Source organism: Anolis carolinensis, chromosome 1, assembly GCF_035594765.1.
Source record: "Anolis carolinensis isolate JA03-04 chromosome 1, rAnoCar3.1.pri, whole genome shotgun sequence".
NCBI classification, from domain to species: domain Eukaryota; kingdom Metazoa; phylum Chordata; class Lepidosauria; order Squamata; family Dactyloidae; genus Anolis; species Anolis carolinensis.
In genome coordinates, this window is record NC_085841.1 from 338,974,996 (window position 1) to 338,998,433 (window position 23,438).

The window sequence follows — 23,438 nt, forward strand, 5'->3', positions numbered from 1 at the left end:
TCCAACAGATCTCACAACCTCCGAGGATGCCTGCCATAGATGTGGGCGAAACGTAAAGAGAGAACGCTTCTGGAACATGGCCATACAGCCCGGTAAAATTCACAGAAATCCAATAGTGCCATAGTTACAATTTTGGCCTTTCAGCTCTTTGGACTTCAAGTCCCAGAAGCCTCCGCTTCCTGGCCCAATGGCCACGCTTTGGACTTCCGCCCCGAAGCATTCTAGGAGCCGAAGTCCAAAACAGTTAAGAGGCCAGAGATTGGGAAACGTGGCCAGGGCCCAGCCGGGAAAGACGTCATACTCTCGGCGGAGCCACGGTGGCCATGGCAACCCTCAGCAGCAGCTGCTGCTGCCGCCGGGCCGGGCCTCCCGCGGCTTAGCTTGCCCTCGCCTTCCCGGCGCGGAGGCGAGGCAAAGGCCAGGCCGGAAGGAAGGAAGGAAGGAAGGAAGGAAGGAAGGAAGGATGGGAGTCAGGATGGAGGGCGGCGGCGCTGGCGCTGGCAGGAGAGGGTGGAGCCCCGGTAAGAAACCTAGCGAGGGCGGCGGGGCCTACGAAGGAGGGAGATTGGGAGGAGGCCCTCCAGAGCAGGCCTGGACAAACCACGGCCCTCCAGGACGCCGGGGACAAATGTACTTTCTGCTTGCTTGAGAGTTACTGTTAAAAATAAACCTTAACATGCTATACCAGAGGTTTCCAAGCATTTCAGCTTGTTGACCTATATTTTTAGACATGCATCATTCCTCGACACAGGGCCCCTCCACACTGCCATATAACCCTGAATATCAAGGCAGAAAATCCCACAATATCTGCTTTGAACGGGGTTATCTGAGGCCCCTTCCACACAGCTGAATGAAACCCCACATTATCTACTTTGAACTGGGATTTATGGCGGTGTGGACTCAGATATTCCAGTTCAAAGCAGATAGTATGGGTTATTCTACCTTTATATTCTGGGTTATATAGCTGTGTGGAAGGGCCCTGAGTCTACACTGCCATATAACCCAGTTCAAAGCAGATAATGTGGGATTTTCTGCCTTGATATTTTGGAGTATATGGCTGTGTGGAAGGGCCCTGGATTATCTTAGTCCATATTGCCATATTTATTTATTTATTTATTTATTTACAGCATTTATATTCCGCCCTTCTCACCCCGAAGGGGACTCAGGGTGGATCACATTACACATATAGGCAAACATTCAATGCCTTTGAACATAGAACAAAGACAAGACAAACATGGCTCCGAGCGGGCCTCGAACTCATGACCTCCTGGTCAGAGTGATTCATTGCAGTGATTCATTGCAGCTGCTCTCCAGCCTGCACCACAGCCCGAGCTGTGGCACAGGCTGTGCCCGAACATATATTCCAGTTCAAAGCAGAAAATGTGGGATTTTATTCAGCTGTATGGAAAGGGGCTCAGATAACCCAGTTCAAAGCAGATATCGTGGATTATCTGCTTTAATATTCCGGGGCCCTTCCCACACTGGATAAAATCCCACATTTTCTTCTTTGAATTGGAATATATGGCAGTGTGGACTCAGATAACCCAGTTGAAAGCAGATATTGTGGCTGTACTATACAGCACTATACTCTGTGCTGTACTATACCATACTTCCTCTGAAGCCACCATGGGGGTCAATATAATGTTCCTTGATGAACAAACACAGGCAAAATCAGGCTTACAGGCTATTAATTTATGTATACTGTTTCTGTCTCAGGAAATCTGTGTGGTTAAATTTTAGAATGCCTTCTGAGGGCCCTTCCACATAGCCATATACCGATAACCCAGAATATCAAGGCAAGTAATCCACAATATTTCCTTTGAACTGGATTATCTGAATCCATACTGCCATATAATCCAGTTTGATGTGGACTTTCTACAGCTGTGTGGAAGGGGCCAGGGGCTTTTCAGTTTAGGGTGATAGCTTTTTCAGATGCTTTTTGTTCAAGGAACCCTTTCCGTGCTGCTGTGGGCCCTTCCACACAGCCATAGAACCTAGAACATCTAGGCAGAATAACCCACAATATCTGCTTTGAACAGGAATATCTGAGTCCACACTGCCATATACCCCAGTTCAAAGCAAATACTGTGGGATTTTCCTTTATAAAAAGGAAAATCGGCCTGTTTAGAATACCTTGCAAATGCTGATTTATTATCAGTAAATATTTGATTTTATACCTATTTCATATGTCTATATACTGGGATCACATAAACATAAGACCCTTTCCACACAGCTGAATAAAATCCCACATTATCTGCTTTGAACTGAAATATATGGCAATGTGGACTGAGATAACGCAGTTCAAAGTAGATACTGTGGGATTTTCTGTCTTGACATTCTGGGTTGTATGATTATGTCAAAGGGCCTTAAGAACAAAAGGGGTTACGAGTTGAAAAGTTTTAGAAGCCCTGACCTAGGATACCAATTTCCGATACAGATTCTCTCTCTCTCTCCCCCCCCCCCCACTCTTTTATTGTATGCATGAATCAAATCAACTCCAGCCAGAAGCACAGGTTACATTACTGAAGCAGGTTACATTATTGACATTTTGTCTAAAATATTTTTATTATTCAGAGCTGATGGCCTTGACTGGATTGTTTATCTCTCAATACCTGTTTGTCTACAGTTGAAACAGTAATAAAATAGTCTTATTTCTAATCAGTGGGATCTTACTTGTGCCAAAAAAATGTCATAATTTACATAATTTTCATGCATAACTGTTGCATCAAGTCATATTTATCAACTATTATTGTATCTTTTAGTAATAAAAGGGAAAACATTGACAATAATTACCATAGATTATGTTAGTTTTGAAATGTGTTGCTGTTCTTTGGAATAGCATACTGTTCAGATGACGTTGACATGAAACAATAGGAGCACAATTAAAAAATTTACATTGTTATAAATTGTCAAATCAAAGCCCTACACGTAAGGGGGAAAATCGTATTGTTACTCTTCCTAAAGATGTTTTTATTAGCTGTTTTAAGGTCACAGAGATGAGTATCAACATGGAACAAGTCCCATAATAAGTAACTATAGCCAATAAGGTATTTTGTTCTAGATTCCAACTATTATAATCGGATTAATGGAACATTTAATAAGAAGATGGCGGAAGTCATGCATGTGAAAGCATATCCCCAAGGATATGCTAGAGATTATAATTAGGGCTTTATAACTCATGAGCATCCCTGTAAATTGGAAGATAAATGAAAGGATAATGGAACTGGGTTAGCATATACAGCTCACCTTATTTTCCATTTTATGTCAGTTTTTGCTTTGGAATATTTATCTCCTGCCCAATTTGACCAACTGAAAATAATATAATTTTTTTAAAGTGTTCAATCAATCTGTCTTTCTAATATTGCACTAATATCCCCTTCCCATGTTTGTTATACTAAATTGTGGATTTTATAAAAAATAATAACTTTTATGTGATTTATAGTGAAATCAAGATAAAGCAGGAACCCTTAATTTCAAATTTGCACAGCTTTCAGTGAAACATTTGTCATGCAGATTTTGTCTCATTTCCTGTATGAACTGTAAGATAGTGGTATTGAAGAAATCCAAAGCAGTTTTCAAACACACATAAACACAAAGTGCTGAATTTACAAAAGTTCCTTCTTTTCCGTTTAGCACATCAAAGGGAAACATACTTTAGGGTCATGCATATATTTTAATTTTGCATTTTTATATAACAGCTGAGAACAAAGTAATCTTGTACAGGGCAATACTTAATTTCTGTCCTCTCTGCCTTGAAATTTGTCTTTTATGTTTGATGGGCTATATATGTAAACAATTACCTATATGAATGTTTCAGACAGGGGGAAAAAATTCTTGAAAAGAAATAGTTGGGCCTTCACATTCACTGAGGTTAGGGCACACATGAAAGTAGAAAAATTGCAAAAAAAAATAAATAACCCGTGACAATACCTGTGGTCATCTTTCTGCAGAAAATAACCATAGAGTCATGCTGGAAGATTTTGAGATTCCTACTCATAACACATTAATCAAATCTGCAATTAATCAAATTCACGAATGTGGAGGGCCAACTGTACAGAATGTCACTATTGAATGAGACTACAGGAGTATTTTTTTGCAGACACACTCTTCCATGTTGTTGTGTCATATCATTTCCAACCTTCCTTTCATTGTTGAAATTACTTATGATTATTAGCATTATGTCTCCACCATATCTTGCATGAAGGTCAACAAAGGGGGTCAACTAAATCCCAAGTTGTAATTAAATTATTAAAATAATTGAATGGATTTGATATGTACTATATCTCTAATAAGAGATACCAGTTTGTGTTGGATTAGAATACTGCGGGAAGGGGCCGGGTTTGAATCCCCACTTAACCATGGAAATCCACCTAGCGAACCTAGCGAACCTATCACACTCTCTCAGCCTCAGAAGAAGGCAAAGAAAAACTCCTTCAGATATTTGGAAATGATTTGAAAGTACACAAGAACAAGAACAATTCATTATACTCTGCAGCTATAGTAGGTGTCAAAGTACATAGAGTAATTCCTTTTTTTGTAACAGAATCACTTCCTCTGTATCACTGTATTCTAATGCCTAAATGATTACAAACTATACTAACTAGTATGTTAATTCCTTAAAGACTCACTTTAAGCTTTATAGGGAATTTGATTTATTTATAAGGAAGCTTTCTATATCCCCTTTAGTTCTGGTTTTGTTTATACAAAATGGAATGTGGGACAGTTCAAAGCAAATGAAAAGCTGCTTCTCATTTGTTTTTCTACATTGGACCATTTTTGTGGAATTGCCATCCTCTTTGAAAATGTGCTTTTAAAACAGTGATTCCCAAAGTGGGCGCTACCGCCCCCTGGTGGACGCAGCAGCGATCCGGGGGGGCGGTGATGGCACCTATTAGGACATGGGGGCGGGGCCAGGGGAGGGATGGGGCCTCATCCCAAGTGCGGGAGACAGGGCTGAGCACCTGTTAGGACATGGGGCGGAGCTAGAGGAGTGAGCATATCTTCTTCCCAAGAGCCCGAGACAGGGCTGAGCCTCTGTATACCTCCCCTGAGGTGCTTATTACAACACAGGGGCGGTGTATAGAGGTTCAGCGCTGTCAGGCACTTGGGAAGAGACCCCGCCCCTCCTCTAGCCCTGCCCCGTGTCCTGACAGGCGCCGCAGGACAGGGATAGAAGCTCAGCCCTGCCTCAGAGCTCATAACTCCACCCATCCCAGTCCTGGCCGCCCATTTGTGGCCCCACCCATCTCCCCCTCCCAGCCCTGGACCTTGGACTAGAGGAGAGGCTCAGCCCCGCCCTCTTGAGCAGGAGCCACACCCACCGCTCTAAGCCATGCCCCCCTTTCCAGGGGGCGCTGAGTAATATTTTTTCTGGAAAGGGGGCGGTAGGCCAAATAAGTTTGGGAACCACTGTTTTAAAGAGATAACAGTTCTGCCAAACAGTGAAAGTATCAGTATAAAACATCTCTAAAATGCTTACTTTACCCAAAAGGGAAAAAACCTGCTTGTTTTTTTTAATTTATCCTTCTGATAGCAAAGTCACTGAGAAACAAGACCCGAGGTTTTCAGAAATAGAAATAATGTTGCTATTTAAAAGGCTGTGGTGTCATCCCCGTGTATACAAAGCCATACTCTTAAATAATTTGAAACTCAAAGTTCAGGTCATTTGCTATCAGACTAGTAACAAGAGTAGGAGTGCACATTTATTTCTAGGTGAAAAGAAAAATCATTTATTTACTTTGTTTTATATCTCACCCTCTCCCTCATGGAGGGACTCAGAGCAGCTAAATATTTGTCTTCATATTCATTTATAGTCCAGTCTTATGTAGAGTTAAGTTCATTTAAACACGCACTGTAATATATGGCTTGAACACAGAATTATTTAAATCCACTACTAGTCATGATCTTCTGATCTGTGTTGCTGCTTATAAGCATTAAATTAATGTTGTGTAATATATTTTAAAGAACTACCCACAAACTAATGGTTTTCACAATAAGTAGTCATAATAAATTGCATTGGCATTTGATGTAAGCTGTCCTGTATTCTGTTTGCTGGAAGCTGTATTTTTGTTTTCTTCTAACTATCTGTTCCTTCCTTCCTTCCTTCCTTCCTTCCTTCCTTCCTTCCTTCCTTCCTTCCTTCCTTCCTTCCTTCTTCCCTTCCATTTTCATTCATTTCAGAGTTTGAATACCGAGCCATACCTAGGTATGGCCCAGCAAGCCCATTCAAAGGACATTTAAGTACTAAAAGTAATGGTAGGTAATTCGTTTGATCTGATAAATAATCTGATTTATCAATTGCAATATGACCTAATTTAAATGTTTCCATCCTTTTGTTATCTTGTTTTAACTAATTAAATAGTACATCTTTGTGTAGAAGACAGATGCTAAAGCTTGGCTACATTTATGTTAAACACACGTTAAATAGATGATTTAGTTCAAGATTTGTAGTTAAATTGTATACAACAGTGCCTCGTGTACTGAGAAACCATTCTCCAGGGATTCCTAATTAGAATTAGAATATTTGCTTTATGAATAATTAGCTACCTTCCTCTCCTGCTCTTTTCATCTCTCCAGCTCTGGATGATATGAAATCTACTCTCAGGATCCCCAGACTTCAGTCCTTAAACAACTCTGCTCCACAGTTGTCACTTTGACTTCATAATGGGGCTATTTTAGGGTAGCTGCTTTGTGGATCTCATCTCACTTTCATATGCAAAGATCAGGTTTGCTGCCATGACTGTTAAACGGTAGACATTACGTCTTTGAAACATCATTATAATGGTTCTATGATCACTTGCTTCCCTCGTTCATGGCTTGGCAGTCTACTGTGAGTGTTCCTGTTATTGTTTCTTTATTCCAACTGCAAATTAACCATTAAATGTGTCCTCCTGTCATGTACTTGAACTAGCTATATTGGGTCTAGGGGAGTTGGTACAGAACAGAATGACTCCCATATTTGCAGGAGATAAATTTCTGAAATTCACATGGATTGCACAAAACTATGGATAACACAGCCCAACAACAATTCTTGGTGTCTTGGTTTTTAAGCCTGTTCCTGGGGTTATTTGGGATTCAGAAAATTGCATTGGATGGACCACAGCAGCTCTAGTAAGATATGATTATCATGAATTTCTGTGGGTGAGCAGATGAAGACTGATATGTGGCATATGTTCTGTATCTCAAAAACTAGAGTCGACAGAGGAAAACTGGTATCTTTTTTGGAATCAGCAGATCAAGTATACTCAAAAACAGGTCTAACATTTGAGGCATCAAAATGTGTGTTGGGTGGTGAATTTGCATAGATACGTAAACCCTAATAAAATGAAGGACTTACGGTCCAAGAATACCATAGGATTGCACTAGAGCACCAAGGACATGCCTAGAGAGATGTGGATAAATGAAACCACAGATACCAGTTCCCCAGATATATGCATCTTATTTTAAATGTTATTAAAAACAGTGGAGATGGAATCCAAAGTGCTAATAAAATATTAAATATTTGGAGAATATGTTGTCCAATTTAAGCTAGCTCTGTTTAAACTACACAGAAGAACATTTGTTGAAGTATTTAGCTAATTAAGTGACATTATGGTTAGAGTTAGAAACAGCCTTTAATTTATTTAAGCTCACTGTTAATTCAAATATTTTAAAACCATCTTAATCTTAGGTGAGACATATATTTATGTCTTCTATATGAGACATTATTTGACATCCCATCCAAATTTATGTTCAGGCCTTACATCTGTTGGTAATATTATAACATATTCTGTTTCAAGATGATTCTCCAAACTCATCTGATACTTGTAGTATTTCCTCCTATTATAGAAGTCCACTTCTCTCAGTTTGGACCAAAGAAAGTATCTTGGGTTTTTAAAATCAGATATGATTTAATTTTTTCTAAATTATTATTACTTATTGGAGTGTGAGGTGCATTTGATTTTTTTTTACTGTGAGCACCTTTGTACATTTCTAAATTGAGGTAGAAAGCTGGGATGGAAACATTTTCAGTCATTAATAAAATTATTGCTGTTGGCCTCACTGAATCCTGTTTCTCATCCATAGGCACACCATTTACTTATGAAACCAATTCTAAGATAACAATATTGAAGATAGATCACAACATTTGTTCGAAGTTTCTTGAGCACAGTCCTTTTGAAACATCTCATTGTGTGTAAATCCTGTTGAAAGAAATGGGTATTTTGCAAAAAATATTGTTGTTAAATGTTCATATTTTAAATTTGCTTTAAGGGGCTTCTAAAGAACAACATTCAGGTGTCTTTGAGTCATTTTCATTGTCTCCCTTCTGCATCTGCATTTTCTGTTTTGAAATTTGTACTTATTTCTGCAACAGTAGGTGGCACCTTATAATAACATTCATGTCTGATTTAATTTTATAGCCTTCTGCATTGACTCCTCCTCCCGCAGATTAAGTAACCAGTATCTGATCAGGGACCACATGGCTGTCCATTACAATAAAATCCTTTCAGCCAAAGGTAAAAAATGACATATTTGAATTCTGTACAAGTGTTTGTAGTGTTTTTATTTTTGAAATATATCTGTCGTATAGCGTGGTGGTTAAAGTGTCATTCTAAGACGAGCGAGACCTTTTAAATCCACACTCATGGGGATATTTTAGACTATTTACTGTGTCTTGACCTGTCTAAACTGCATTTTCAGTTCCTTCCTATTTTATTTCACCTTCTGCTTGTATGTAATGCTTATGCATGGATGCAATTTGTCTTTAATATATATATATATATATTGATGACATTTAAAAACTGCTATGCTAGAATTAATAGGAAAATACCAACACCTACCATGGCTATCATTCTACTGTGTATTTGCAATGCTAAATTAAATGAGAAGCCCTAACATTACTGCATTTTGAAGTGATGCTGTTTTCTCTCTAAAATGTATAGCAAAATTAAAAATGTCGGACTGAATACATTAAATGCCAATATGCCACTCTGAATGATTTTTAAAAATAATACTGCATCATTCATAATTTGATTTTCATGAGTCAAGAAGACCCATTTACTGATTGGTCATCACAAATATGTAAGTTCCCATTGTGGTGAGCTAATGACAACTACAGTGCATGTTCAGATAAAGATTAGTTTAGTTTAAAAAAGGTAAAAAAGTGTTATTGAAGTGGGAAAAAAATTGGCAATGAATGGTTCTCTTATCCAGTCTTACAGTGCAGGGTGATTCTATTCTGCCCTATTCCATCTATTGTATATGTAAAGGCTAATGAGACGTGAGTTAGGTAGTTGGTATGTTAACACAGAACTCAGCACATTCTTTTTTTCTTATACTTTAACTAAAAGAAAGGAGATTAAAATGAGAATGGTACAAATGATGATGGCACTTTGGTTCTAAAGCAAAAAGGGTTTTTTTAAAAATTTAGGTCTCATAGGACACAGTTCTAAGCTAAAATCCGAGTGACTTTTCAAAAGTAAAATTAAGTAGAAGTAGATCAGTTCTATGAGGATCTGTAGCACCTACTGGATAATACACCAAAAAGAGACATTATTTTCATTACAGGAGACTGGAATGCTAAGGTGGGTAGTCAAATGACATTTGGGATTACAGGCAAGCATGATCTGGGGCAACAAAATGAAGCGGGACGTAGGCTGATGGAATTTTGCTAGGAAAACTCACTGTGCGTGATAAACACTGTCTTCCAACAACATAAAAGACAGTTTTATAAATGGGCAACACTGAAATCAGATTGACTATATCCTTTGCAGCCAAAAGTAGTGGACATCCATTCAGTCGATGAAAACAAGACCTGGAGCTGACTGTAGCTCAGATCACAAACTTTTTATTGCACAATTTAGAATCAGACTAAAGAGAATAGGGAAGACACACAGACCTGTTAAATATGATCTCACTAATATTCCTAGTGGAGGTGAAAAATAGATTTAAGGAACTAGATTTAATAAATAGAGTCCCAGAAGAACTATGGACAGAAGTCCATAGTGCAACATTGTTCAGGAGGCAGCAACAAAGTATGCCGGGCCGGGCTGTGGCGCAGCTGTTGAGCAGCTGCCTTAAATCACTCTGACCATGAGGTCATGAGTTTGAGGCCAGCCCGTGGCGGGGTGAGCACCCGTCAATTAAAAATAAAAAATAGCCCCTGCTCGTTGCTGACCTAGCAACCCGAAAGATAGTTGCATCTATCAAGTAGGAGATAAGGTACCACTTATAAAGTGGGGAGGCAAGATTAACTAATTTACGACCTGGAATGAGGAAGTGCCGTCAGTGTGGATGATGAAGCAGCTGCTCCCCCCTGTGGCCAGAATCGAACATCCCCTCAGAAGAAGGTTAACTTGCCTCTGCGTGTGTCTCTCAGTCTCTGTTTGATGTGTTTATGGGCATTGAATGTTTGCCCTATGTGTGTTATAATGTGATCCGCCCTGAGTCCCCTTCGGGGTGAGAAGGGCGGAATATAAATACTGTAAATAAATAAATAAATAAATATGTCCCAAAGAAAAAGAAAACCAAGAAGGCTAGATGGTTATCTGCTGAAACATTGGAAATAGCCCAAGAAAGAAGGAAAGCAAAAGGATACAGTGATAGAGGGAGATATACCCATTTAAATGCACAATTCCAGAGGTTCCCCAGAAGAGATAAGGAACTATTTTTAATCAAGCAATTCATGGAAGAAGACAATGGGATAGGAAGAACAAGAAACTTCTTTCAGAAAGTTAGAAGCATCAGAGGTTAATTTCAGGCAACAATAGGTATGATAAAAAAGAAAGATGGCAAGGACCTAATAGAAGAAGAAGAGATTGAGAGAAGGTGGAGAGAATGTACATAAGATTTGTATAGGAAAGATAATAATATTGAGGATAGCTTTGACTGTGGGGTGAGTGAATTAGAACCAGGCATCCTGAGGAGTGAGGTTGAATGGGTCTTAAGAAGCATTGCTAATAACAAGGCAGCAGGAGACGATGGGATCCCAGCTGAACTGTTTAAAATCTTGAAAGATGATGCTGTTGAGGTGATGCATGCCATATGCCAGCAAATATGGAAAACACAGGAATGGCAATCGGACTGGAAAAAAATAAACTTATATCCACACACCAAAAAAGAGAAATGCCATAGAATGCTTAAACCTTCATACAGTGGCACTTATTTCACATGCCAGTAAGGTAATGCTCAAGATCCGGCAAGGTAGATTCCAGCAATACATGGAGCGAGAGTTGCCAGATGTAAAAGCTGGGTTTAGAAAAGGCAGAGGAATGAGAGACAAAATTGCCAATATCTACTGGATAATGGAGGAAGGTAGGAAGTTTAAGAAAAACATCTATTTATGTTTTATTGACTATTCTAAAGCCTTTGGCTGTGTGGATCATAATAAATTATGGCAAGTTCTTGGTGGCATGGGGATAGCAAGTCACCTTGTCTGTCTCCTGAGGAATCTGTATAAAGACCAAGTAGCCGCAGTAAGAACAGACCACGGAATAACAAACTGGTTCAGGATTAGGAAAGGAGTATGGCAGGGTTGTATACTCTCACCCTACCTATTCAGCTTCTATCCAGAACACATCATTCAACATGTGGGGCTTGATAAATCCAAGGCTGGATTTAAAACTACTGGAAGAAACGTTAACAATCTTTGATATGCAGATAATTCCACCTTAATGGCTGAAAGCAAGGAGGAGCAGAGGATCCTTATAACCAAGGTGAAAAAAGAAAGTGCAAAAGCTGGGTTGCAGTTAAACGTCAAAGAAACCAAGATTATGGCAACCAGACTGATCCAGACTAATTGATAACGGGCAAATGGAGGGAGAAAACGTGGAGACAGTGACAGACTTTGTATTTCTAGGTGCGAATATTACTACAGACGCAGACTACAGCCAGGAAACCAGAAGACGTTTACTTCTTGGGAGTAAGAAGTAGGACATCTAGAATGGCGGTCTTCCTTCATTTTCATTTTCTTTTTCATGGTGAATTGGATTTTGGGTGGAAGCTGTTGAGGTGGTCCAGGAACTTGTTTATTTGTAGATGCCATTTCTAGATGTCCTAGTCATCTGCAAACCCAATCAACAACTAGGCCACACAGTTTACAGAAAACTACACACATAGATACCTACATAAAAACTCCAACTATCACTCAAGTCAAAAAAAGAAGCACAGTTAAAGCCTGGGCAGACCATGCCAAAAGAAACTTTGAACCCTACCTCCTCCAAGATGAATGGAATCACCTAAACTGGGCTCTGCAGGCCAACGGATACTCTACCACAGACATCAAAAGAGCGGCAAGGCCAAGAACAAGCCATGAGAGCAAAGACAAAGATCCACCCAGAGGAAAAGTGTTCTTACCATACATCAAGGGAACCACTGACCGCATAGGGAAGCTGATGAAGAAACGCAACCTACAGACCCACTAAGAAAATCCAAAAATGCTACGTTCAGCAAAGGACAAGAGGGATCCTCTCACCTCTGCAGGAGTCTACCGTGCCGCTGTGAAAAAGTCTACATAGGGATCACCAAACACAAATCAAGGAACATGAAAGGCACTGCAGACTAACTCAACCAGAGAAGTCAGCCATGTCCAACCTGGGCACAGCGTATTATTTGAGAACACAGAAATGCTGAACCACTCTAACAACCACCATGTCAGACTACACAGAGAAGCCATTGAAATCCACAAGCATGAGGACAATTTCAACAGAAAGGAGGAAACCATGAAAATGGACAAAATTTGGCTACCAGTATTTTAAAAACTCTAAAATCAGGACAGTTAAAAAAAAAGCACAACACTGAAAACGGGAATTTCAGACATGAAACTATCAGGGCCAGCTAACACTTCCCAACAAATGAATCCCCTAGGCAGAAATCAGCCAGGCCTTGAAGCTGCAAGGCTTTTCAATGCTCATCAAGGTGATTAATTGCAACATTCACACTTGCCTCCAACAGACAAGAGTTCGTTCTCCTATTCTGAACCTTACTCAGATATATAAACCTCCCTTGCCTAGTTTCCAGTATACCTCACAACCTCTGAGAATGCCTGCCATAGATGTGGGTGAAACGTCAGGAGAGAATGCTTCTGGAACATGGCCATATAGCCCGGAAAACTCACAGCAATCTAGTGAAAGCCTTCAGCCTCACCAAGCCTGATTGCTCACTGGATGGAAGAATATTAAAGTCCACATAATGAGAAGACAGGATACCTTGGAAAAAATAATGATTCTGGGGAAAATGGAAGGAAAAAGGAAGAGGGATCTACTAAGATGGATGGATGTCATCTTTGAAGTGACTGACTCGACCTCGAAGGAGCTGCGGGTGGCAACGGCCGACAGGAAGCTCTGGCATGGACTAGTCCATGAGGTCACGAAGAGTCGAAAGCAACTGAAGAGTCAGGGGCAACGGAACAAATAAGCACACACACATAAAATTAAGTAAACGCTGGACATTTATGGTATTACAACCAGTGTTAAGAAAGTTATTCTCCAGAGCATTCTTTACCCCTTATAGTATCAAGTGGCCATAAATAAACCTGATGGAGAGAAACCTCTGTCTTACCTGTTCTCTTTTTGAAGACCATTCTGACAGGCAATGAGCCAAATGGCAGTTGCTTTCAGTTGAACTGACAGAATAGGACTTTTTCTTCCTTTAAAGCAACCAAGTAGAACCAGTACTGATGGAGACAGTTCCGACAGGAAAGGAACCAAATGGCAGTTAGTCCCGGATGGCATTTCTAACCATAATGATGCACACTCCTCAACTGCTCTGCAAATATATTTTCCATCTCCTTAGCAATATAACCCAATTTTACCTCTCCCCCCCCCCCCCCCCAGAGCAGAGAATGAGGAGGGAAATTTAATTTCAAAATAAACATCCACAGTGCAGCTCTGAGTTAGGTACCTGTATTCATCTTATTATTTACTTGATTACAGTGGTTTCTGTGACCGCGTTTTCTGTCACAGTGAGATAAGAAATTTAAACCTTCTGTGGCTCATAGTTTGCAGATTCATGCTTAATGGGCTTTGCAGTTACTTGAAGCTATGACTTAGTTTCACCCTGATGGGTATTGCAGAACAATATTAAGGATGTAGTATAAAGACAAGAAGTTACATTTTTAAACTTACTGTAGCTCATTAAGAACCCTCAGCAAGTACCAGTGAAGTGGGGATGGGAAAATAGGCAGCTGTTTCACCAATTTCTCCTGCCTATGCAGCATTTTGAAGCCAATCAGTTGTAGAGATGATAAGATTCTTAATATGAAGGGGCAAATATGCACCGGTACTCACTGAAGGCAGGAGCCCCCTTGGTGAATAGGGCAAGGTCAGGAAAGACACCAAAAGTTGAATCTTCAAACTGCAGAAGCTTTTTTTTGCGTGGCCATAGAAATAACAACAAAATACATACAGGAATGCAATCAAAGGTTTTGTCGCAACCTGAAATGGGTTGCAAGGCTTTTTATCGCTATTACACAAAGTAGAAAACACATTCTTATTGGCTTACAAAGATCATTTATCCCATTCGTCTAATATTGACTAATTCACAAGCATCTTAACTAGCATACAATTCCATTGGTTTTCTTTGTTCTAACAACATGTGATTTCTTTAGACAATTGTGCTTTCATGTTATTGACCCTGATCACAGCACCTGCTTATCTACTTCTGTTGCAAGCATAACTTTAAAATGACTGGGAAACTTAAGTAGTACTATCTAACAAGTTACGTCCTGATGTTCTGTTATCCTTGAAAAGTAACCCCCTTTCTGCAGCAACTTTTTCCAAACATCAGCGTTTTCTCTCAAACATAGGCCTCACATAGGCCTTTTGCAAATTAGGTCAAATAGCAGTAAATCGGGACATATGGGACTTCTAGTCATTGGAAGTATCTCTGAAAATTCTCTTTTTAAAACCATGTCCCTCTCAAATAGACATTAAAAACCTAGCTTGTTTGTTAGTGGAGTTCCTCTATTTTTAATGTATCAAAATGCACTGTGGTTTTAAGTAAACTTTCCCTGTTTTCACGTTTTACTGGCTGTCACTTTTCTCATGCCAGTAAGGGAAACTACCACAAGAGCTGAACATTATATTGCATTATTTTTGTATTCTACCCTTCCTTCCCGTGTGTGTATTTCTGAGTGTACACTACTAGCAGGGCTGGTTGTTGGGGTTTTTTAACTTGTGAAGTGTTGTTTACATTGGCGATGGCTATAGAAAAAACTACTATCATTATCCTTATTTCCCAGGTTGTTACACTACCCATACTAAAATATTTTAAACTTTACCAACATGCCTCTGTTTTGGCTTATGCAACTCCATTGTAATCTTTTTTTAAAGTAATTTTTGAAAAAATCGACCTATGCCGTTTTTATTTCTGTATTTCTGTACAGTTCTTTTCCCAAAATATACTTTGGGAATAATAAATAAATACTACTGTAGGTGCTGGATCTGTCCACTGATCACTCTGACCTGCATTTTTGTGTCTCCATTCTTAACCACACTGCAGAAGTACCTCACTCTTTCAGATGCGGCTACTTTATAGGATAAACTGTTATTGGAAATCAGATGCTTTTTGTAGCAAAGTTCACTACTAGAACATGCTGATTTGGTGGTTCTGATTTTCCCTGTTTTTCATGCATCACTAGCCTTGTTCTCTGTGGCTGGTTTTCATGTAGGAATATTCATGTCCTGTATTCAATTAATTCCCCAGAACAGAATAAACATATTTTATTAAGCTCTACTATCTTGGAGGATAGTGTGTACGTGTTGTGTATGTTTGAATGTAGAAACATATAGGGCTAGTTACAGAGAGCACATTTTCTGTAATCAAATTGCATTTTCCATAAATACATAGCAGCATCATTATCATCATCATTTATTTAGATAGTGCCATCATTGCACATTATACTTAACAAGTAAAAGAACAACAAGACAGTTCCCTGCCCTCAGGCTTACAATCTAATTAAGACATAACACAAAGGGAAAAGGGAAAGGCAGTGTGGGAAGGGATTACGTCCAACAAATTCTGCTTCTCTCTCTGGGTTTGGGCATGATGAAACTGTACCTTTTCTTCTAACCATGGCAGTGGCAGTTGAGATGGAAGGAGAAGGGCCCTTCATCTTCTTTTGGACCTAGGCATGATGGAGCTGTGCTTGCTTCTTCTTTCTCTCCATGGCCAGGGCAGTAGCATTTGGTCTTTCATCAGGTTCAGGGCCTATGCATAGTAAAACTCTTCACCTCCCTCTCCCTGACTATGGCAGTAGCAGATGATATGGATAGAGGGCTTTTCATCTGCCTAGAAGGTATCCTTGACTCCTGTAAGGGTTAGTTGTGCATAATTTTAAGGTATCGTGCTGAATCAGTCAAAATATGTCTGCTGATTAAAAGAGTAACATATTTAATAGTAATGGCATAAATTTTTAAAGTTTCTTTGGTGGCAATTGCAAGTCTTCAAGAAAATATTAATTTGCTCACTTTAATTGTATTTATTTCCAGCTGCTGTAGACTGTTCAGTGCCGAAAAGCAGAGTAAATAGCATAAAATGTAAGTATTGTGCCTTGAATTGTTAGCAATGAATATCCTGTAATTTATTGTTCTACAGCATGTGTGTCAAATGTAATGCCCGTGGGCCAAACCTGACCTGCCATATCATTTTATATGGCCCGCAAAGCTTTCAATACCAGGGTAAAATAGCTACATTTATACAGTCTCATAATTACAAATGACCCTTTGAAGGCAACCATAAGGCTGATATGGCCCTTGGTGAAAATGAGTTTGACACCCCTGTTCTATTATATATAGATTAGATAGAGAAAAATGTCAGTTCAATTTCTGACATGAAGAGTATACGCAAAAAAAACCTCACCACATACATTTTTCAAACTGACATTAGAGCTCCTTTGAGTTTATTTTCCAAATTTCTGCCTCTTTGCTTCAAGTCATAGAGCTTAGTGGAGATATATAGCCATCTGGTTTAAACTCTAGCCTACAAAGCAGCATCAGCTATGTACAAGTTCTTCACATAGCAGTCTACCCAATCTTGACAAAAATATGCTTTCGAAAGCAAGTAGAGCCCTTTTTAGTCAATTGGAAAAAGAGGTAGGCACATGTTGGTTTACTCTATCTTCGGATTTCTGAAAGATCCTCAGAGTTCCCATTAGGGACTATGTGCCTCTTTTATCCAGCTCCTTCCTCCATTGGCAAGTTGGAGACAAGAAGTAAAGCTGAGATAGGCAACTGTCAATAACTAAGGGAGCTTATTAGTCCCTCAAGAGATCTTGAATGCAGGAGGCACTTTGCCAATTATTTTGCTATTTGGGCCATGGTTTCAACAATAAGTGCTATAGAGGTTACTTCCTGCTTACTTTTTATTTTAAAAAAGGGACTTGGAGTTTGGTAAGGGGTTTTTCTCTATTTCCAGGCTTGGGAAAAGGTACTTTGGCAGAGTCTGTCATAGTGAAACAGTTATGGAAGGTTATGCAACCTTGCTGAGAAAAAAGGTGGCTGCATGTTCCCAGGGACATCATGTGTTATCTGACCTTCGCCATGTAATCTGACCTTTGCCTCAATATTTGTTCACCTTCTTTTTTTTTGCTTATTGAATTTAAGTTTAAGTCAGTTATGCAACTGGACCACCATATTATTCTCCTAGCCATGCATGGTAAATGTTCCTTGATCCTAAATAGTCATTAGATACAATGTCTGAGTTTCTACCATATAGGTAATAACATAGTAGAAAAGTGTACATTTGTACAATTATTAGTCTGAGAATTCTAGTCTATCAAATAAAGAAACTTATCACATTAAAATAGATATTTATCTGTTTTCAAGATATAGGTCTATTCTTTTTCTAGTAATTTCTATGCCGTCATCATTTTGTGATGTGTGCATATAGCAACTTCCTGTGTTGTGTGATAGGTGAAGTAGAAATTCTACTTAGAAATACTACTTCACATATTTCAAAAACATGTCTGCCAGTTACATATATCAGCAATCTGATGATGATGATGATTTCTTACCTGATTCTCCCTGTGGATTGCAGTGGGGAGATATAGATTAAAATACAGTAACAAACATATAAAAATGCAGTTACAAATTGAACACCAATTAAAAATATATAAGCAGTTAAAAGAGCATTAACATCAATTTTAAAAGCATACCTATTGAAAATCATTTCATAATTTAATAACAAGGTTTTTTGTTGAGGTCGTCTGCCCCTCTTCTTTGCATGTGCAGCTGGGCCTATTACTCTCTTGCTGAGTACATTTTTTAGGCCCACTTCTTGAGCTCAAGAAGATGACGGACCCCACAGCGAAGTGAAGAAGTCACTGAGAGCCAGGGAAGAGCCCAAGGAATAAAAAAAGCAAGTGAGACAGCCAACCTTGAAGCTGTTCTGTAGAGTGGATTTGAGCCTCCACTTTCCCCTCTCCTCTTGTCTTCACATTGCTCTCACCAAGCTCTCACACTTGATAAAAATACACCCACAGAAACCACCACCACCAAGTCCCACCAACTGACTGCTTGGCCTGAGAGGATGGATGGGAGGGACGCAAGGAATCAAAAGACATGGCAGAACAGGCAAGGAGAGGCTATGCTCCTCCAGCAGAGGATGGCAAACATATCAGCCTCACCCTGGTTCCCAGCTAGCCCCTCAACTGGTAGTTTATGTGTGTGATTTTAATGCACCATCAAATATAATACGCGTCCTAATTTTGGCGACATAATTTAGTTTTAAAAGGTGTGCATTAGACACGAGTAAATATGGTTGATTCCCCATCATAAGTTAGGAATAACCTGAAGGAACATACTAGTGAAACTACATTCAATTCAAGGAACTCATTTGTGGTTTGTGTAGACATCTACATAGGGCTGGGAAAGGTGATTCAGATTTTTAAGGATTTAAAAGTTAGAAAAATTAGGGCAAGGGACATGATTTGTATTTTTTTTCTTATATAATAATAATAATAATAATAATAATAATAATAATAATAATAATAAAAAAACTTTATTTGTACCCCGCCATCATCTCCCCAACGGGGACTCGGGGCAGCTTACATGGGGCCTTGCCCAGGACAATACAATATAACAAAATATAAAAAACAGCAAATCATAATACAATTAACCAATACAATTGATAAAATATACAGTACAACACAAAATCAAGAAAGCAATCAAACAGGAGCGAGCCGCATGAACACTATATTCTGTTCCATTCCTACAGCTGAATGTACACACTTTATACCCAGGGCCTTAATATCACCTACATCTGAAGAAGTAGGTTTATATCTGTTGGGTGTCATCCTGGACTTCACAAGTCTCCAGTCCCCAATGAGTAGCTAGACTAAGAAAACAAGTTTGGAGTGAGGGATTCCCTTCTCTATTCCTTTGCATGCCTTCCTAGAAGGGGCTTTCGTCTCTTCCTGTTTGCAACTATCTCCTCCCTCATTTGAAGATGTAGAAAATGAAATGTGATCTCTTTGAAATATGAGGTAACTTCCTCTCTATTGCCATTTTGATTTGGTCAGGCTCCATTTTCTTTTTTCTTCTGCCTTTTGTCTCCTCCTGTGAGGACATGAGAATGCATCTTGCCATTCTCCAGGCAAGATGTAGCTGCATGCATATTTTTTTCTGATATCTTTACCTTTTGCTTTCCTTAGAATATGAGATTTAAAAAGTTAGTTAGTTCCAAGAACTTTCCTATCCAAAATGTATTTCTTTTACTTCAATAAATACTTTTGAACTTATATTTTGACTCTGCAATCCTGTGCCATCCTAAGCAACAGAAGCTTATCCCAGTTCACCAAACGTAAGTTTCTGCTGGGTATGAAGTGTGCTTCTAGCACTCTGCTATATTTTTGGTGGAATCACCCCAAGAGAGGGTTGTTTTTTTAATCTAACCGCTCACAGATTCCCAACAATATCCACAAAAACTCAATGATAAAATAAAAGCCAGTTGTCTTAAAAGTGTTCCATGCTCTCTTTTTTTCTTCCTCTCTTTTCTTTTTTTATACTTCAAGAAACTATCACAGCTATTTCTTTGAAAATTACTGTCAAGACCTATTACCAGAAGTAAATTCCAATAACTTCAACTTCTATATTGTTAAATAGTTACGTGTGTCAGAATTACAGTCTGACAGTCCAGACTTCAGCAAGTTTATTCAACAGCAAACTCCCTTGAGTTCAGTGGGATTTGCTTTTGAATAGGCATGCTTAGGTTTGAAGCTCTTGCTTTATATAATAGTATTATATAATGTAATAAAATAACAATTTTTGTTCTGTTGTAACTTTTTAAAATAAGTAAGTTGTGTGTGTATGCAACAGGTTTTTATTTTTACAGTTGCTTCTTAGGAAACAAATATGACACTCTAGCTGCAACTGTCTGAATACAGTGTGAATCTGTTTTTCACTATAGCATCTTTAGCTTCAGCTGTTCTTTCCCCAGTATTTTAGCCAACAGAAAAGTGGGCATCCTGCCATGCCATCAGGCTTGCTCGTATGGATTATAGAATGACCTGACTGACTTAAAATAGCAGGGAAAAAATTGCAACATCTAAGCTCTAGACATGTTGATTGAGGAATTCTGCTGGAGGAATTCTGCCACTGTAGAAATTGTGATAGAAATGTGACAAAAGTTCTGCCAAATGAAACAGGTGCCAGTGCCCATTTCTGGATTATAGTCACTGTGAAACACCCCTCAGCTTGGCAGTTTTTCTTTAGACTATATTAAGAGTGCAATCTGCACATTGTGATCAACTGAGAAATAAAGTTCGCACACAATGTCAAAACACAGCTTGCTGTATTAAAACAGTCTACCGTGTTTCCCTGAAAATAAGACATCCCCATAAAATAAGACCTAGTAAAGATTTGGGGGGACTTTCTAATATAAGACACCCCCTGAAAGTAAGATCTAGGAAGAGGGAGCTGAAGAAGAAGGGAAGGCGTGCCTTCCCCGGCGGCGATGGCACCTTTTCCCACCGGGAAGGAGGAGGAGGAGCCCTTCTTCTCCTTCTCGGGCGGCAATGGCTCTCTCTTTCGCCGAGAAGGGCGAAGGAGAAGAGAGAAAGACATGTGCCTTTTGCTCTTTCTCCTTCACGCCACAGGTGTGGTGGAGGAGACGAGAGCGAAATAAGACCTCCCCCGAAAGTAAGACCTATCGTGTTTTTAGGACCAAAAAATAATATAAGACAGTGTCTTATTTTAGGGGAAACACGGTATGTACATTCACATTCTTTCCTCCGCATTTCATTTAATCCAATTAATTAGTTACCTTTTCTGGCTTGTATGATACTTTTTTGTTATTACATCATGTCCAACAAAATATAGTATATTGTAGCTTAGCTATAAATCCAGACTGTAAACTAGAATTTGATCCTGTTTTATCTTGGTTCCTGTGGCCAAGTGCAAAGCCTTTTATTGTTTGATAGGGCTGGTCACACTTTTGTGCTTGTGACAAAAGACCTGAGCAAAAAAATTAAACAACTTTAAAAATATAAAATTATATAAATTTGCAAAGGATTGGACAGATACTTTTACAGTGCTTTCCGGTTGTATGGGTTTTAAAAAAACATGCTAAATGTGCAAAACATATAAAATAAAGATACCGAATCAAAAATAGAAATACTAGCAGTAAAAATTGATACATAATACAGTCATATTCAGATCAGGGTGTTTCTGTGGCAATTTCTGACAAACACAAGTACACTTTTTCACAATTTCTTGAGGATGCCTGTGCAGAGAGGGATTCTGTACAACACAAACTAATCAACGTCTGATAGCAGATAATACATTTCCCTGACATTCCACCCTCATTGTGGAGCTGACAAACTTCTTGCCTGACCTCAAGGAACAGCTGTTGAGGTTCTCTTCCCGAGTGACAAACCTTGCAATCGGGGCAGGATTTGTGCCAGTCGAAACAACAGACAATTTTTTTCCTTATTCCAACTTGGGGTCCAGGAAGCTGGAGAAATCAATAGCAATACCTCCACCTGAGATTATCACCTCAGTCTAATGAACACCTCTGAAATCATTTCTTCTCTTCTTTTTCTTTTTTTATTATTTAACCATAATTGTTAAACAATAAATGATGTTGATCTAAAAAAATACATTTCCTGAAACAAGGCAATAATACCTTTAGATTAAACAGAGGTTCTTGCTTCAAAGAAAAAAAAAAAGAACTGTACTGCAGAAGATATTCTTTCTTAAGAGATTCCAGAAAGATGTCAGTGCTAAACCAGAAGAGTCCGGTGATGGCAGTCATCAATCACAGTTACTGCCATAGTTTGAAAACAAATAGCTGTGAAGGTGTCCCTAAATTTAGGAGAAGTGAGATTAATTACATAGGAGGGAAGCAGCCAAAGTACGAAAAGATGGAAACCTGCCTGACTCACTGTTTTCCCTAGATTAATACGGTGGTGAAAAAAGAGTATTGGAACTGAAAGAGTATTGGAACCCACTCGACTGCTGTAACTTCCTTCCCTCTTCTGGGCTCAACTTGGATTGAGTTTTGATGCTCTCAAAGTTTATGGTGACTTCAAGTAAATGTATAAAAGCAAGTGTCCAATCATTTTTACTGTTCATTTCCCAAGTAGTATAAAACCTGTTGTTCACATACTGTTGTTTTACTTTGAAATTTTCACTGTGGCTTCTACAATATTTAACTATGGCTGTAGTACAGAAAAATACTCTCGAAGCAGCGGGCAAAAGGAAGAGTTATCAAAGGCAGAGAAAAATGATGCTAAATGTAGATGTTTGTACAAGACAGGTGATTTTTCAAACCAGCCTTCCTGCAATATTGTGGCTGTGAAGATACTCTGGAGAGTCAGACATTAAGCAGCTAGGAACTGGCAGCGGTTTCCACTATGGCATTAATGATGCCAATAACAATTTGTCTCTCCTTTCCACTCTGCTGCTATAAAAAGTACAGTCTCTAATATAATGGGCCACTACATTAATATAGTTTATGAACAAGTAGCTGTGTTGTATTTTTTCAATAACACTAATTTCCCTTTAACCCTCTTCATATGGTACCAAATGCAAATCAAATCTGGGATATTCTTTCAGATGCAACCGGCCCCATTATTTTTAGTTATTGTCTTCTAATGGTACACAGATATTCTTCAGGTTTATTACAGGACAAATTAAAGTATATTGTGGGTGAAAGATGAATGTCCATAGCTGTAGTGTGAAGTGAAGTGAATTGTTTGTTTGTACAAAGTTAATACCCAGTTAATGAATCCTCAGATAGTATGGCTACATCTTTTGCCTTGATGCATTGCTAGTCAGGATAGCAAATCATTGGTTAGATGGACTAGTTTGGTAATATCCAAAATGTTTATATTTTGTGGTGTGTGTGATCATATTGTTTTTGCAGTATTATGGGCAATGCTGATATACAAGAGTTATAAATGATATCCAAATTAAAACTGCTGTTATCATACCTATTTTGGTGATGACATTGCAGTGAATATT

The 23,438-nt window shown here is 38.9% G+C and overlaps 1 protein-coding gene across 2 annotated transcripts in view; it reads left to right on the forward strand.

Moving 5' to 3' along the window:
* Positions 1-288: 288 nt before the first annotated feature.
* spata7 (spermatogenesis associated 7) overlaps positions 289-23,438 on the forward strand; it is a 48,636-nt gene continuing 25,486 nt past the window's right edge. The window contains exons 1-4 of one of the 2 annotated variants that reach the window (XM_008116311.3): positions 289-521; positions 6,181-6,255; positions 8,400-8,495; positions 16,467-16,514. In XM_008116311.3, coding sequence (XP_008114518.2) covers positions 464-521; positions 6,181-6,255; positions 8,400-8,495; positions 16,467-16,514 — 277 coding nt within the window. In that variant the 5' untranslated portion in view covers positions 289-463. Of the gene's footprint in view, positions 522-6,180; positions 6,256-6,671; positions 6,830-8,399; positions 8,496-16,466; positions 16,515-23,438 lie in introns of those variants that run through there. The other variant, XM_062968380.1, reaches the window with a different exon arrangement.